This window comes from Motacilla alba, chromosome 7 (assembly GCF_015832195.1).
Source record: "Motacilla alba alba isolate MOTALB_02 chromosome 7, Motacilla_alba_V1.0_pri, whole genome shotgun sequence".
Taxonomy (NCBI): Eukaryota; Metazoa; Chordata; class Aves; order Passeriformes; family Motacillidae; genus Motacilla; species Motacilla alba.
In genome coordinates, this window is record NC_052022.1 from 6,415,153 (window position 1) to 6,432,371 (window position 17,219).

At 44.1% G+C, this 17,219-nt stretch overlaps 1 protein-coding gene across 1 annotated transcript; it reads left to right on the top strand.

Moving 5' to 3' along the window:
- The first annotated feature begins 194 nt into the window (after positions 1-194).
- On the top strand, positions 195-17,142 carry LCT (lactase). The gene is made up of 17 exons (XM_038143096.1): positions 195-858; positions 1,769-1,857; positions 3,077-3,160; positions 3,850-3,952; positions 4,292-4,367; positions 5,096-5,783; positions 6,178-6,823; positions 8,106-9,665; positions 10,007-10,275; positions 10,422-10,712; positions 11,517-11,715; positions 12,360-12,562; positions 12,924-13,033; positions 13,566-13,700; positions 14,649-14,872; positions 15,629-15,865; positions 16,534-17,142. Exons 1-17 carry the CDS (start codon positions 195-197, stop codon positions 16,731-16,733), a joined length of 5,778 nt encoding a protein of 1,925 aa, XP_037999024.1. The 3' UTR covers positions 16,734-17,142.
- Positions 17,143-17,219: the final 77 nt, after the last annotated feature.

The following is a 17,219-nucleotide window of genomic DNA, read 5'->3' on the forward strand; positions in this document are numbered from 1 at the left end:
CTTTCTCCAACGGATTGAAAGTGATTTTTGTGTTCATCTATGTCTTTTTATCTACAGTGAAAGTCCTGGTCTGTTATTCCAGTGTCAGCTAATTCAGAGAACCTTTATCTATGGAACAGATAATTTCAGTTACATATTACTTCTACTGGCGTATAAGTAGTGTGGAGTAGTTGTTTCTGAAGCAAGGTTCAGAAATGGACCTGATTTGTAAGACAGTCATCCTCTTTCTGTTGGTTTCTCTCAGCCTTGGCAGAGATGGGAAATTTTCTTGGAATTTTATCACCATTGCTGGGCCTCTACCCAGTGAGCTGGCAGAGAGATTGGGCCTGCAGGACCAGATCCTGCCCGAGGACCAGCAGGGCTCTGCCGCGGCTGAATCCCAGGGTTACCTGTGCCAGCCAGATCTCATGGCTTCCGAGCTGCCCCGGTACTTCTCGCGGCTCCGTGGGCTGGGGGTGACGCACTACACACTGCTCCTGCCCTGGGCCCGCGTCCTTCCCGCGGGCAGCGCCTCGGCCGCGGATGGAGCCCAGGTGCGGTGCTACCGGCGGCTGCTGCGGGCCATGGCTGCCGCGGGGCTCAGAGCCGTGCTGCTCCTGCACCGGGGCCGCCTCCCCAGCGCCGTGGCCGCGCAGGCCGGTGGGACGAGAGCCAGGGCTTTTTCTGAGCTTTTTGTGGAGTATGCAGATTTCAGCTTCCGCGCCTTCGGGGACCTGGTGGATGTGTGGCTCTCCTTCAGTGACCTGCCAGAGGTCCTTCAAAGCCTGCCCTACGCTGAGCCCCAGGAGCGAATCCAGGCCGTGGCTGCTGCTCATGAAGGATTTTACTCCATGCTCCATGAGAAAGTCTCACCAGCAGGTAAGGAGAGCAGGGTTTTTCAGTATGACTCACAAATATTTTGTGATTGCGTTAAGTGGTAACTGATACATGCAGTCTCTGTGCAGATATTTTTGTGTGCCTCTTCCTGACCCACAGAGGAAAGACAAAAACCTTTCTGAAATGTACCTGAAACTTTGAAAAAACAAGGCACAGAAAGTCTCCCATGCAATAGTAACTGTGAGGAAGTCTGCAATGCCCTTTGTTTGACTTTCCCTATTGCAGACACTGGGGTTTGCAGTAATTAAATCCCAAATCTACCTGTTACACAGAGCAACAGAATTTCACCTCTTCCATGATGGGTAGCTGGGACTTTCCAAGTAGATATCATGTTGGGTCTGCCTTCTTTGGTCGTGGAATTTTTCTGTCCCAGATGGACAACAAGTAGAGCTGACTGAGCCACTATTTATTTTCCCAGATTTTTAACTATTTAATTAATTTTTAATTCTTGCATTTGTCAGGAACACTTTGTTGTACAGTTCACACTATCTGGTGATAGCCCTTAGAAGTTGCTCAGATGCCCTCCTGCCTCTCCTGTCCCTCCAAGTTCCTGCCACTCCAACATCTCAAAAACATTCAGCATAGAATGGATTTTAAAAAAATAAAATCATAGAACCATCACAAAGGCATGAAAATTAATAAAGATATTACTTATGCAGGGAGTGGAAGGGCATTTTATTTGCAGAGGCCCCTTGAATGGTGCCTTTGAATTTTTACCTTCTTCAGTTCTCCATTGAAATCACAGAGAGTATCCTGAAATCAACTACCTGGAGCAGTGCCTGGTGTTCCACAGCTTCAACAACATAAAACTGGTTTTAAAATAACTGCAGTAAACTGAAATTTTTATCTGTCCTTAATATGTTATTAACAAACTGCCTCTTTCTATCTCTAGGTGGAAAGTTGTCCATTGCTTTGGAAATGGATCATGTCTTGGACAGTGCTTCATCAGAATTGCTTTCAGTTTCTTTTCAGGTAGCTCATAATATTTCCTCATTAAGGAAATATATCCAAAATTATATAATTTTGCCTTTATTTAGCTTTGGTTTTATGTATGGGATCAAATGCCTTGTTGCAAGATAAATAAGATTTTAGCAGGTTGACCAGTTTGTAAGCTTTAATTATTTGATTAGTCTGATTGTGTGAAACCACTGATTTAAAAATTGCTTCAGCATCCTTTCTTGGCTGGTAGGCACTGATTAAGCTACATGGAGACAAATTTGCTCTCATAATTGGCAGTGTTAGCAATACACTGCCTGAATGACAAGGTGTCTCCAGAAAGTGTACCTGTTACCATTTTCTCTGCAGGTGTACTTAGTGCACCACCAAAGATATGGATACATTATCCTAATTAGCTGCTATTTAAAATATCTGCTGATTATGTTAAAACCTAGACTGAGCTGTGCTAAAAGTGATGTAGTTGCACAGGGATGGCACAACACAAGGAGAATGTAATCTCTACAAAGGCAATGACATTCTTTCTTACAGATCCAGTTCCCTGTTCATAGCTGTCCTCACCCAGAGGATGGTGATGTAGGTTGTAATGTACACATGACAGGGCAGGATTTTTTTGCTGTATTCATAATCCTTCAAAACTTAGAACCAGGTCAGGCAGTGTTGTAGGATTTAAGCAAGGTGTGGTTTGTAGGGAGAGCAAAGAAGCTTGAGATGAACTGACTTAATAGAAGAGAACCTTGGACTGAAAAACAAACTGAAAGCTTATCAGTTTTATTCCAGCTTCATCACCTGGTTTAACAAGAGAGTGCAATCTGTCCCCTCGAGGTTGATGACTTCTAGTGGGATAATTCAATCATTCCATACTTGTGGTATGGAATGATTAAAGATTTCTGAAGTGGACTTTCAACCAAGGGTTATATGAGGTTATATACCTGAACCACATAGTTATAAAGGTTTCTCTGATAAATCATAAACAGACATTAAGAAATTACCTGTAAATCATTAATAATAAATTCATAAAAATAGAATTTAATTTAGTTGTTTAAGTTGTACTTTGTTTAGAAGGAGACATACAAAGCACATCTTCCCATACATAATCCAGTTTGTGCTCCCATACAGCTTTATGGCTTCTTACTCCAGCAATGTGTCTTTATCAAACCTTACACAGTTTTATGTATTTTTAATATAATACTTAAAAAATCCCATTTTTCTCCAGCATGATTATTTTCCTTTTCTTTTTTTCCAGGATTCAGTAGACTTTGTGTCTCTTAACCTTCAGTACCATTGTAGAAATGAAACAGATTTTGACAAGAAATTAAGTGAATTCCAGGTAAAGTTATGCACAGGGTTAAAATGATAGCAGCAAACAACAGACCATAAACAGGAGCAGAATTTCCTGTGCTGTGATGCATGTCTAAAGAGTTCTGATTTTCTAGGAAAGCTCAGGCAGCGGCTACATTAGGAGGCTGCTGCAAAGTGCTCATTTCTCTGGTTTTATTCTGACTTAAAAACTGTTACTGGAAAATGCTGGAAAGGATTATCTTGGTCAATGCTTATTATTGATGCATTACCAACTGGAATGGCAGAATTCTTTTGTCTGGGACTAAAACACCTTCTCTCTCACGTGCTGTTTGATAAGCTGTTAGGCCAATACCTAAGTACTGAAAGATACTAAACTCTAGCATGAGCTGTACAGCAGTGCTACCAAACTTCACATTCCTCCTCATCAGCAGGGGTAGAAATCATCATCAGGTGCTAGAAATGTTACTGAGGGTGAGTTTATTAACGGATTAGATCTCCTGGCAGCACCAACACCAGTGATGCTGTAGGCTGGTACCTATTATAACCTATATTAAATCTCTGGCAGTGAACTGCATTCTTAAAATTTATAAGCAAAGAGTCATCCAGCATCTGGGTAGCAGGATAAGGAGCTGCCCATGTGAAATGCAAAAAATGCCAAGAACATGGTTTTACTAGCTGGCTGACGCTTCTTTTCACTACCTGATTTCTGTTTTGCAGAGTGTCTGGAAGGACAAAGACATCTTGGTTTTTAGTTTAAAGGTCCTTGACTGTGCCTCCATGGAAAAGCATCCTTCCATACCAGTAGCTGCCATTGCCACAGGTGAGTGATGTTTGAAGAGTTTTTTAGTTAAGATCTGCATGATAACTTGTAGAGGAAATTCAAAATCACCCAATCTAGGCTGCTGCTATTAGATGAAATAACTTTACAGTTTTTTATAGTATTCTTGGAAAACTAAGGATGGCTGGTGAGTGTTGAAGGAGGGGAAGCAGGATCTTTCGCAGATCTTTTCATCCTTTTCATCAGCCTCAAATTGCAGAAGGGGAAGTTTAGGTTGGATATTAGGAAAAATTTCTTTCAAGATATAATTGTTACAAGTAGTGTCATGCAGTCCACGGCATCTAAGACTATATCCATCACTTACCATTTGTTTGTTTGCAGCTATTAATAAAAAAGAAGTGCATATGATTGGGTGTGACATTAATGAGTTCTTGGACTACTTACCTCATGTTTTAAGGTACTGTAAAAAACACTGTAACACCATACAATACTATAATAGGATACAGTAATAAAACAGCTTCCTCTAGAAACCTATGTGCAGGGAGAGACAAGACATTTTAGTGGTAAAGTCTGCTGTTAGTTGCTGAAAGGGCTGCAAAGGGCTGTTTTTCTGCTGAGCCCAGTCTGTTCCAATTACTTGCAATCCTCTATCCTGCTACTAATCCTCTAATGTAATCCTCTTCCACTCTCTCATCCTTGGTTACCCAAATTGCACCTTCAAGCCAGTAGTAACAAGTACATTTTTCAAGCCTTCTGCTTTTTTCAAGAGCAAAATGGTTCTAAATAAACAAATCCAATAGAGGCTTTCCTAGGGGAGAAGCCAATTGTGCTTATGGAAATGTGGAAGATGTCATGGTGCAGGGAGATGCTAAGGATTACAATGGCAGGAAACTCATGAAGCAGTTGTAGCATGGGAAATTGCTGCACACCACAAGGATTTGCACTTCTGACCTAAGGGATTATGAGACTCTACAAGCAAAGAGCTGTTCTGCAGTTACCCATTGCCCTCCACCTTCATGTCCCAGCTGGCAGAGAGCAGGGTTAGATGGGTCAGATGTCAGAGGAGCTATATGTGGCTTATGAGACCCGAATGGGAAGCAAACTTCCTTTATACTTTGCATTTGCAAGTTTTATGGCACTGACATCCACCTTGGAGATTTTAACTTCTATTTATTATATTTCCAGTGAAACAGATACTCTACAGGAAAACTCAGATACTGTTCTTGCCCCTCGGTCCTCCTATCAAACAGTCTGGGAAATGTTTGCTGAACAGTCTGAATCAGAGAGGGATTCTTTCCTGCAAGATGTTTTCCCAAGTGGGTTCCTCTGGGGCATATCCACAGGTGCCTTTAACATCGAAGGAGCTTGGGCAGAGGATGGGAAAGGAGAGAGCATCTGGGACCAGTTTGGGCATGGGGGCCATGTCCAAATGAACCAAACAGCAGACGTGGCATGTGACAGCTACTATAAAACCAGCTATGACATTTACCTGCTTAGGGGTCTTCACCCCCAGCTGTACAAATTTTCTGTATCCTGGTCTAGAATTTTCCCTGCTGGCACCAACAAGTCCATCAATTCCAAGGGTGTTGATTATTACAACCACTTAATTGATCGCTTGGTAGACTCTAACATTGAGCCCATGATGACTCTGTTCCACTGGGACCTGCCCCAAGCTCTGCAGGCTCTTGGTGGCTGGCAGAATGAAAGCATCATAGATGCTTTTGTGAGCTACGCAGACTTCTGCTTTTCCACGTTTGGGGATCGGGTCAAGCTCTGGGTTACGTTCCATGAGCCCTGGGTTATCAGCTACGCTGGCTATGGCACCGGAGAGCATCCTCCAGGAATCACTGACCCAGGAGCAGCATCTTACAAGGTAGGGGCACGGGAATACTTCGGATCCTGCTGCTACTCTTGTTGGGTTGTTTTCCATTATGGTTCTGTGCTTTAACTATGTTCAAACCTAATGTGGCCTCTGAGACAGCCGTTTGGGTGTTGGATTTATGATACTTGTTAAAAATGGGTTTGTTAACAGAGGCCAGGTGTTGTTATTTTATTTTTCTATTCTAGGCTGATGTGGATGGATAGTCAGATTCTTTTGCTTATTCCAAAACCTACTACACTCCCTGTCTATCATTTTTTGCTTTGCCAAGGTGGTTCTTTTTTTTTTTTTGTATGGAGAGGACATTTTCACATGGCAATAAACCCAATGCTTAAGAGTTTTTCTGCAATGCTGTGTGACACATTTTCCTCTGCTTTCTGCTTCCCAGGTTGCTCACACAATTCTCAAGGCTCATGCCAAGGTCTGGCACCTGTATAATGACAAATACCGTTCTCAGCAACTGGGAAAGGTGGGGCTGGTGCTGAACTCAGACTGGGCTGAACCCAAGACTCCAAGCAGCTCCGAGGACGTGAGGGCTTCCGAGAGGTACCTGCAGTTCATGCTTGGCTGGTTTGCTCACCCCGTATTTGTTAATGGTGATTACCCAGATATCCTGAAGGCTCAGATCCAGGAAGTGAACCAGCAGTGCTCTACGACAGTTGCACAGCTGCCTGTGTTTTCAGAGGAGGAGAAGTCCTTGGTGAAAGGGACTGCAGATTTCTTTGGCCTTTCCCATTACACTTCCCACCTGGTCAGTGCCGGTTCCGAGGGGATGTGCACACCGGGCTATGAGAGCATTGGGAACTTCTCCTTGCATGTAGATCCTTCCTGGCCACAGGCCGCCTCTTCTTGGATCCATGTGGTCCCTTGGGGATTAAGAAGGCTGCTGAAGTTTGTATCCCAGGAATACACAGGGTCAAAGATCCCAATATACATAGCAGGGAATGGTGTGCCGACAGGAGACGCCGGGGATCTTCTCAATGACACTCAACGAGTGGATTATTTCCGCCGGTACATCGATGAGGCCCTGAAAGGTATGGAGAAATCAAATTTTATTTTTTTTTAATCATGGCAAGTGGTTACTTTAGCCCTTCCATGGTGGTTAACTTTAAAACATCACCATTTGCACAGTGATGTGAGGTCAGCCTCCTGTTGTGTAGGTAATGAGTGTGACTTAATATTCTTAAGCCTGTCTGGTGTCCAGATATGGAGCTCTCCATTCTCTTTAGATATTGGAATGCATTTTTTCATATGTGGAATAATGTAGCCTGGACCCTAAGGTCAGTCCCTCTGTGAGAACACTGTTTATACAGATCACTGTTCACTCGCCTGCAGGCTCTTGCCTGTAGCCCCCTCATAAATTGGGGCTGAACTGCCTTTACCAGTTAATGACATCTAACTGACAGTAACCACTTCAGACTGGAAATACCTCCCTAACATTTCTACCCCAATCATTCTGAGAATGTTTAGGTTATGACTGTAGAATGTTCAAGTTACACAGCTGGCAAAGATACAAGCATATCTTTTGAAATAAAAATAGCGTTAGTGGCAAGTTCTGGACAAACATAGAGGGCTGAGATTTCAAATAGAGATTTGAGTGATGCTCTCTAGATAGACTAAACAATACTGTCAGGAAAACATTAAATATGCTGTATTAAATATGTTGGTGATCAGTGTGTACAGCATTTGATCTGCTTGACCTAGATCTCAACATACTGCTGGAAGTGCTGAAAGAGCTACAGAAAACACAATTTAGCGTTGCTGTTATGCCTCAGCAGAAGTAAAGAGGATGGACTGCACATGGGAGTGAACTTTTCTTGAATAAGAGAGATTTAGTGCTTTTTGGCAAGCAATGTGGGGAGGGATACTGGACTTACCTGTGCTGTTATTGGGTACACAGTTCAGCTAAAAGAAGCCCTCCTGTGCTTAGGGAATATAGGCAAGCACTAAATACCTGCAATTTTTCAGTTTAATTAGTGTTAAATCTAAAAGTGAACCATACATCTTAATTGATTAAATCTGCTTGAAAGCAAGAATACAGGGGAAAGGATACCAGTGCCCTGTCCTCAGATACCTCTTGACAAATACTTTTCTTACAGGTTTCTATCACTAAGCATTTCACCAGCTCCTATTACTGCGCTGACTGCTTTTCCTACCAGATACTCCTAATTGTTTAGGAAGTTTTTTTAGCCTGTAAAACCATTTGTAAGTGCTTCACTTGTCACACCTATCCTTGGCTGTGGTGCTTCTGTTGTGCTGAGCTGTGTTCGGGAAATGTTCAGGTGGGTAATTAACAATGTCTCCTTTCTGTTGCAGCGGTGAAACTGGACGCCGTTGATGTCCGGTCCTACACTGCTCGATCCTTGCTTGATGGCTTTGAAGGCCCAGCAGGATACAGCCTAAAATTTGGGCTGCATCACGTGAACTTTGAAGATAGCAACAGACCAAGGACTCCCAAGGCATCTGCTTACTTCTATTCCAGTGTCATTGAAAAAAATGGTTTTCCATCCCAAGCCTTGAGCAGATCTTCTGCACCAGTGGTGTTCGACCGACCTGTGCCATCAAAGCTGCCAAGTTTACCAGCATCAGAAGTTCCCTCCAAGGCAAAGGTTGTCTGGCAGAAGTTTTCGTCCCAGACTGCCTTTGAAAGAGACATGTATTTTTATGGGACATTCCCAGAGGATTTTACATGGGGTGTGTCTTCCTCTGCCTACCAGATAGAGGGAGGTTGGGATGCTGATGGCAAAGGACCCAGCATTTGGGATAACTTCACCCATGTCCCAGGGAATGTGAACAATAACGATACTGGAGATATAGCTTGTGATAGCTACAACAAGGTGGAGGAAGATATTTACATGCTGAGAGCCTTAGGGGTAAAGAACTATCGCTTTTCCCTGTCCTGGCCTCGAATTTTCCCCACTGGAAGGAACAATTCAATCAACAGCCATGGAGTCGCATACTACAACCGTCTCATTGATGGACTGATTGCAAACAACATCACTCCGATTGTCACTCTCTACCACTGGGACCTACCACAAGCTCTCCAGGACATAGGTGGCTGGGAGAGCAACGAGCTGATTGACCTGTTTGACAGCTTTGCAGACTTCTGTTTCCAGAGCTTTGGGGACAGGGTGAAGTTCTGGATTACCATCAATGAACCCAACATCATTGCCCGGCTGGGCTATGGCGAAGGGCTGTTCCCACCCAATGTCAAGGAGCCTGGCACTGCTCCCTACAGGGTTGCCCACATCTTACTGAAAGCTCATGCCAGGGTCTACCACACCTACGACGACAAATACAGAGCGAGCCAGGGAGGGGTCATTGCCCTGTGCCCCTTCATTAGCTGGGCTGAGCCAAAGACACCAAGCGACCCCAGGGACATTGAAGCTGCTGACAGGTACCTGCAGTTTTTGGTGGGTTGGTTCACACACCCAATTTTCAAAAACGGGGACTACCCCGAGGTCATGAAGTGGAAAGTTGGGAACAGGAGTGAGCTCCAGAACCTGCCGTCGTCGCGCCTGCCGGTTTTCACAGCGGAGGAGCGTGAATACATCCGGGGCACGGCAGATGTCTTCTGCTTCAACACGTACTCCTCCAAAATTGTAAGGCATTCAACAACACGTCTGAAGCCCTTCTCTTACGAGTATGACCAGGAAGTTTCAGTAACAGTTGACAGCTCCTGGCCTTCCTCAGCTCTCACTGACCATCGGCCTGTGGCCTGGGGTCTGAGGAGGCTGTTGAACTGGATCAAAGAGGAATATGGAAACCCCCCAATATATATCATTGAGAATGGCGTGGGGAAAAAGGCCAAATCGGATGTTGATGACAATGCCAGAATATTTTACTACAAAACATACATTGATGAAGCTTTAAAAGGTACCAGAATTTGCTTTTGTTCTGTGTTTTGTTCTGCTATTGTGTGTCTCCTCTCTAAATTCCTGGTTACTTAACTCCTCTGAAGAGTACTTTTTAAAAGTGATTGATATTGGTCTTTAAATAGTCTAAACACAATATAAACAGTGTTTGGTTTTATGATCTCCTTTGCATGGCTGTACTTTGTTTCCTCCAACTGTGAAGATTCTGTCAATGATCTTAGTTGACCAGTGCCACCTGTATGAAACTAGGAGCCTGTATGTGCTTGCATGTGAATTCCTGAGGGTTCATTTAATGTGTGATTATGCCACTGATGCTCCTCTGTTCTTTTTCTGGTCTTTCAGCTTACAAGGTAGATGGTGTTAATCTGAAAGGATACAACGCTTGGTCTCTGATGGATAACTTTGAATGGGTGGATGGTTATGATCCAAGATTTGGACTGCACCAGATTGATTTTGACAACCCCAACAGGCCAAGGACACCAAAGCGCTCTGCTGTGTACTATGCTGAAATCATCCGCAATAATGGCATCCCACTGCCCAAGGAAGATCAATTTTTATATGGAGAGTTTCCAGAGAACTTCTTGTGGAGTGTAGCAACTGCAGCTTACCAGGTCAGCAAACTGAGATGGACTCCTGAAGTATCTGTGGACAGTTAATTGATTGTGTGGCACCACAAGGAATAACAGGCTGAATTCTTTGCTAGGACGAGACCTAAATTTGGGGTTGCTTATAATTCTTCCTGCGTTTTCAATTACAGATTGAGGGAGGATGGAGAGCAGATGGGAAAGGACTTAGCATTTGGGACAAATATTCCCACACTCCCTTGAGAATTGGCAATGATGCGACTGGAGATGTAGCTTGTGACAGCTACCACAGGATTGAGGAGGATGTGGAAATGCTGAAAAGCCTCAAGGTGTCTCACTATCGCTTTTCAATCTCCTGGTCCCGTGTTCTCCCAGATGGGACCACCAGGTACATCAATGAAAGGGGACTGAACTACTATGAAAGGCTGATTGATTCCCTTCTGGCAGCCAACATTATGCCTCAGGTAACTACACCCAGTAACTTTCAGGTTACTAAAAAATAGCAAACTCCAAATCTGATGCTCCGAGTGACGTGTGTGTTTCCATCCATACCCTCCTTCACACAGAAATTGTTTTTCATGGTTTTTCATTTCATTTTGTGAAGAAATATGGAGTATTGTATAAGCAAATTAACTTTGAATGTAGGGATGAGTTGAAATTACAACCCAGAAAGACCACAGTTAACTTATTGTTGGCTGTTTCCAATTGCCTTCTTGTCCCTTTGCCTTGGAAATAGATTCCACAGGAACCTATGCAGGAATTTTTCAGACACTGAGGTGAGACTGACTGATGTAGTTCCCAGGATCTTCCTTCTTGCCTTTCTTAGAGATGGATGTAACTTTATTCTTTTTCTGGGAGGGTTATTTGTCACATACAATGGACAGTGACCTCACTCCTGCATCAGTCAGCTCTTTCAACACTGTTGAGTGACTTTGAGCTGTCCTCATACCCCTGTACCAGCCCAGACAGGTGTTCTAGTGGATTGTATTTCACCTGAGAGTCAGTGTAGGTGCAGCAGTTTTTCACTAGTGAGTTCTGGCTGTCACAAAGTGGCTTTTGGTAAAAACTTCACCTTTACCATTAGGCAACCCCTGAGGAAACTGGCAAAAATGTATTTTATTGCGTGCATGAGTGATCACTACAACATCAAATTATGTAAGGAACAGGTAACTGCAGATCAAAGCACAGTTTATCTGTGGTGATAAATGAATCTGAGTTACTGTGAGAGTGACTGGTTGAGTCCTTTGTCCTCCTATCTTTCCCCACAGGTAACTCTCTATCACTGGGACCTCCCACTGGCACTGCAGGACGTTGGTGGGTGGGAGAATGATACTATAGTTCAGAGGTTTAAGGAATATGCTGAGGTCCTTTTCCAAAGGCTGGGGGATAAAGTGAAATTTTGGATAACCCTCAATGAACCCTACAACACCGCCTATCTTGGCTATGGCGTTGGCACAGCTGCTCCAGGTAAGACTGCTGGGCATAAACCTCAGAGCCCTCGTGGCACTGTCAGCACAACTGTTCTATGCTGCAGCAGAGCAGTTCCTTGGGGCTTGCAAAAGTAGAACAAGGAAGCTGGTGTGCTGTGGATAGATGGGGTTTGGATTGCTATGGTGTGCTGAACAGGTCCTTCTTTTACTCTGCCTGTCACCTCCAAATCTGGATTACATTTGCTACCTGGAGCAGACCTTATTTCCAGACCAGCTCCAGGGACTGTGGAGAAGATTTAGGGCTGAAGGATGACCCAGCTCAGCAGCAGGGTAGAACCAAGAGAAGAGGGGATGTGAGCCGACCTGAACACACAGCTTTCTGCTTTCCAAACTGGCAGCAGTGGCCTGTTGCCAGGGCTGGCAGTCAATGTCCCACTCCAGAGGGAGGAGAGGGCAATGCAGGCTCCTCCTTGCACAGCCTCCCCATGGCAGCTGCTCCTTCAGCTGCCTCTGCCTAGCACTGATTCCAGCCCTGGGCTGGGCTTGGGCCACCAGGTGCTGCACATTCACTCCTTTACCAGGGGCAGTTCTGGGTGCCCTGGGGTTGTGTTAACCTGGGAAGCAGCCATGCTGGGGCTGGGAAGTGCTCCTCCCCTGCCCGCGCTGTCCCTGTCCCTGCAGGCGTCTCGGTCCGGCCAGGGCACGCTCCCTACGTGGTGGGACACAACCTGATCAAGGCACACGCGGAGGTCTGGCACCTCTACAATGAGACCTTCCGGGCCAAGCAGGGAGGGCTCATCTCCATCACCATCAACTCGGACTGGGCAGAGCCACGCAACCCACACAGACAGGAGGACATTGAAGCTGCCAGACGATTCATGCAGGTACAGAGACCCCGGTCACAGCTCTCCCTGCTGCTCCAGGTGACACTCCCTCTTTGGGTGCTGGACGTGCCCAGAACCCAGGTCAGCATCTCACTGAAATCAAATGGTGAGGCAGAGGATCACTGCAAGGAAAGGTATCCCCCTCTTATGGGGACTGATCAAGAATGCAACAGAAATGAGACAAAATATGGTTGCAGTGACAAAAGTTTATTTAATTTACTGCTGTTATATGGGCATTTCTTTGTATCTCCGTGTGCCTGCTGTAAATTCAAGTATCACCTAATAAAGCAGCACATGATAGAGGAATGGCTAAATCCCAAGTGTTGATATATGATTTATCCCCCCTTATTTCCTGGTTTAGTTTTTTCTAGGTTGGTTTGCTCATCCCATTTTCAAAAATGGTGATTATAGTGAAGTGATGAAAAGAAGGATTCGGGAACGAAGTCTGGCCCAGGGCCTGAGCAAGTCCCGGTAAGAGCCCAGGAACACACCTGCTTTTGTTTCACTGGCTGTGCTGAATCATGCTTTTCTTGTAGAAACTATACATTTCAATAATTCTATTCCAATGTTACTGTAAAAAAGCTTATTGTATCCTCACAGAAAAATTCTAGTGTATATTTTCAGAGAATCACAGAATGGTTTGTGTTGGAAGGGACCTTGAAGATCATTTAGTTCTAGTCTAGGCAGGGGGGCTTTATCTGTTTCCTGTCTTTACCTCTCTTGCAAACTAAATTGACTAATATATCTTTGGGGTAATAAATTGTCAGCTCAGTGACACAGTAACTGCCCTGCCTTAGCCACAGTACTTTACCTGATGCCTGTGGTAAATTTGTTTAACTTTTCTTAAAACTATGTACTGAACTCATTGATCCCTCTCAGTTACATTTCCTATTTTCCATTCCCAGTAAGGAATTTCTCTCCTTCTGTTTGTGGGGCTGGTACCAGGGATCCCAGCATTACCCATGGAGTGTGTGCAAAGTGTATTGTCTGTTTTCTCTTGCAGACTTCCAGAATTTACTGAAAGTGAAAAACAAAGAATTAAAGGCACATATGACTACTTTGGTCTAAATCATTATACCACGGTTTTAACATTCAACCAAAACTATCCTAAGGGTGTAATGTCATATGACTCTGATAGGTAAGAGATGAATGTAAATTATCGGTCAAGTAAAATCTGCACACCTGGAGTCTGGGTTAACTGACCAGTCTGTTAATTTATAGCAAAATTTATAGCAAAATTTATAGTTAATTTATAGTCTGGTTAAATTTATAGCAAATAAAGCCGTGAGACAGGTGTTTTAAGCTGTTATAAACCAATACTAGGGATAACATAACCAAGCAGTATCTGAGGTGCTGTTATTTTCACAAGAGTGCAGCAACAGCCTTTTTCTTAAAGACATGAGGTGATAAACAGTATTTATCATATTTCCTGCCTCCAGTCTGCAGTTTAAACTGTGAGGTGTTATCCTGGTTTATGCATACTGATCCATTTGCTGTTAAACAGGTTTAGGTCCCTCACTGCATTGGATAAATGTGAGTTCAAAGCCTAAATAGCTAAATCATTTCATGATTAAGTACAGATTAAGTCAAGACTTTTTATTTAGGTATTAGTTTCATTTCTCAACCTCAAAAAGTAAACAAACAGTAGGAGCTTACTAGGTTTTCTAATAAGAATTCAGGTAATGGTGGGACCACACATGGGGGTGAAATTGTCTCCTTTCCAAAATATTTCCACAGGAAATAGATGAAATTGGAAATAACTTTGCTTTGCTGGTACATCCCAGCCCCTTATAGTTTAACCCTCTAGGAGAGCGGGCTCATTGCATTCCTGCATGTAATGTAAAGGGCAATTTTGTGTGCTCAAGCATTACATTATGCCTTGAAAAGTAGAAATGGCATTGTAGTACGCAAAGAATTGGAACCAACATCACATCGTCAGCCACAGCGGGTGATTTCCACAGAGTGTAATTGTAATTCAAAACATGAGAAGTGTTTTTTAGGCTTGTGAGCACCAGCAGCACCTCAGCCCTGGGCACGGAGCTGCCTGGTACGTGGGACTGGCCCTGAGCAGTGTCCTCCTCCACAGGGGCGTGGCCACAGTGACCGACCGCAGCTGGCTGAGCTCTGGCTCCCTCTGGCTGAAGGTGACACCCTTTGGCTTCAGGAAGATCCTCAGGTGGATAAAGGAAGAGTACAACAACCCTCCCATTTATGTGACTGAAAATGGGGTCTCAGAAAGGGGAGCCTTTGAGTTCAATGACACTTGGAGAATGCATTACTATCGGACCTACGTTAATGAGGCACTGAAAGGTGAGTGTTGACATCTGGTCATCCAAAGCTCTGGAGAGCAGCACTGGCTTTGCCACAAAAGACTGATGTGTATAAAACAAGCTGTAAAGAGCTGAAAGACCACTGCCATCACACTTGCAAGTTACACAGTTACATGGGCTTACTGAATCCACTTCCAAGAGCCTTTGGGTTTACCAAAAACTGTCCATGGATATCACAATCGTGCTAGGAAAGATGATCTTAAGGAAGAACAAACCCTGGGTTTAGTGGGGTATCCTGCAGGTTCCTTGGTTTGCTGCACCTGGTGAGAGAGGTACTACTACCTGAGAAACTCCTTAACTCCTAGTCTGACTACTGCTGTGTCTAAAAACTCCGTATTTTTAAGAAAACAACTGTACACACCCAACCCCCAGACTGGTTTCAGTTACAGCAGTGATCAAACAACTTCAGGAAAGGGCTTTTTCAGTTTGCTTTTCTGATGTACTGGGAGCAGCCAGGTGTTCAGGCATTTACTGCCTTGTAAAGGCCCCACAAACACTTGTTAAGGCAGTGGTTGCATTTTAGTGGGTTTTCTTCTCTACTCCTAAACCTTTGTTTCTTGCACAAAAGCTTTGGTTTTTGGAGCAGAGACAAGCAGTGTCCAGTCCTGGGCACCGAGTGAACCCGCTTGTTGGCAATAACCTCCTTGTGTGCCATGTGTGGATGTTCTGGAGCACATTCCTGCCCTGGCTGGCCAAGGGGTGACCACTGACCTGTTCTCTCTGCTCCTGCCTGCAGCCGTTGTGCTCGATGGTGTCGACCTACGGGGCTACACTGCATGGACACTGATGGACAACCTCGAGTGGGCAGCAGGTTACGCGGAAAAATTTGGGCTCTACCATGTGAATTTCTCAGACCCTGCCTTGCCACGGCGCCCCAAGGCCTCAGCCAAGTATTACTCACAGATCATAAACTGCAATGGCTTTCCAGACCCAGCCACGGGCCCACATCCCTGTCTGGAACAGGAGCCAGAAGGTAAGTGACACAGCAGAAATGGTGCTTGTGTGTTTGCATCTAATCCTAATCCCAAAAGACTTCCATAATCCTAAGGTTTTTAGAGACACCACCATTTTCTGCAATATTTTTTTTAAAGACTCCAGTTAATGTCACTTCCCTGTGCAAAACCAGTCTAACAACCAAACCTTGTGCAAGAGCACCTCAACACACGCTTGTCTAAAGAATGTAGCAAAAGTTACTCCCTTAGACTTTACTCCAGCAGAACTGCCCAAGATGTTTTCCAAACCACACACACGCAGTACTCCCACAAGACTGTTTGGAAAACATTTTGAATACTTTATACAAATCCTTGTTTTGGGTAAGACTTTGGAAATACCGATTCTTTTGTCATTTGTGTCTTCTTCACTGAAGTAGTACAACGAAAAGCAACCAGTGTTAGCGTTGGGATTTGGGAATGAGAACACTCACCTGTACCATCAGGAATTGCACTATCAGCCTCAGCTGTGCCTTTACTCTGAGCTAGAATTGTATCAATCCCTGATCCCCAGAATTACAGCTCCTGCCAGAGTACTGAACAGCAGAGTTAAAAGCCTGGTGGAGGCAGGGAGCAGCCGTGCCCACACCTGCATGGAACAGGCTCTGCACTAACTCTGTCCCATTGTTTTCCCATTCAGTGACACCAACAGACCCCACTCCAGGAGCAGCTGACAGCGTGCACTTTTTGGGATTGGATTTGACATCCCAAGATGCAGAAATAGCACTCTATGTGCTTTTTGCTCTTTCTGTAGTTGGAGCACTAGGCTTGGCTCTTTTTGCATACAAATATGGAAAATTGTCCAAAAGATCCCATAAACAATCACACATAGAACTTAGTAGTAAACTGTAATATTTCCACCTCATAAAATGTTTGTTTGGTTTGTTTTTTCTTAAAAAAAAAAGTCCATACCACCAGGAAAAGGAACTACTGCGTGCAGTATTGCAGCTTTCTGTCTTGCCTCAGAGATGGCTCCCCAGCATTTTGTTGTTTTCCAATTTTAAAAGGGGAAAGAAAATTATTTTTCTGTGTTAACTGTCTCTTGTCCATGGGCATTACTGATTTGATTTCTTAAAGATCAAAGTAAAATTGCTTGTTCCTATCTGCATATAAAGATTCTGAACATTAGCTGGCATCTGTCCTTCCTTCATCATCATCGTCAACAGTTCTGAAGTTGGCTTCTTAGAATTTTAAGACAAATTAGTGTCTCTCCTGGTGAAAATTTTAATACTGCAGCTACTGTACAGACTGGATTTTCACCTTTTCCTTTATTTCATGTACAGTAAGGTCATTTAAACTAGAACAAAATGTTTGTCTGCTGTATTTTAAATTTCAGTG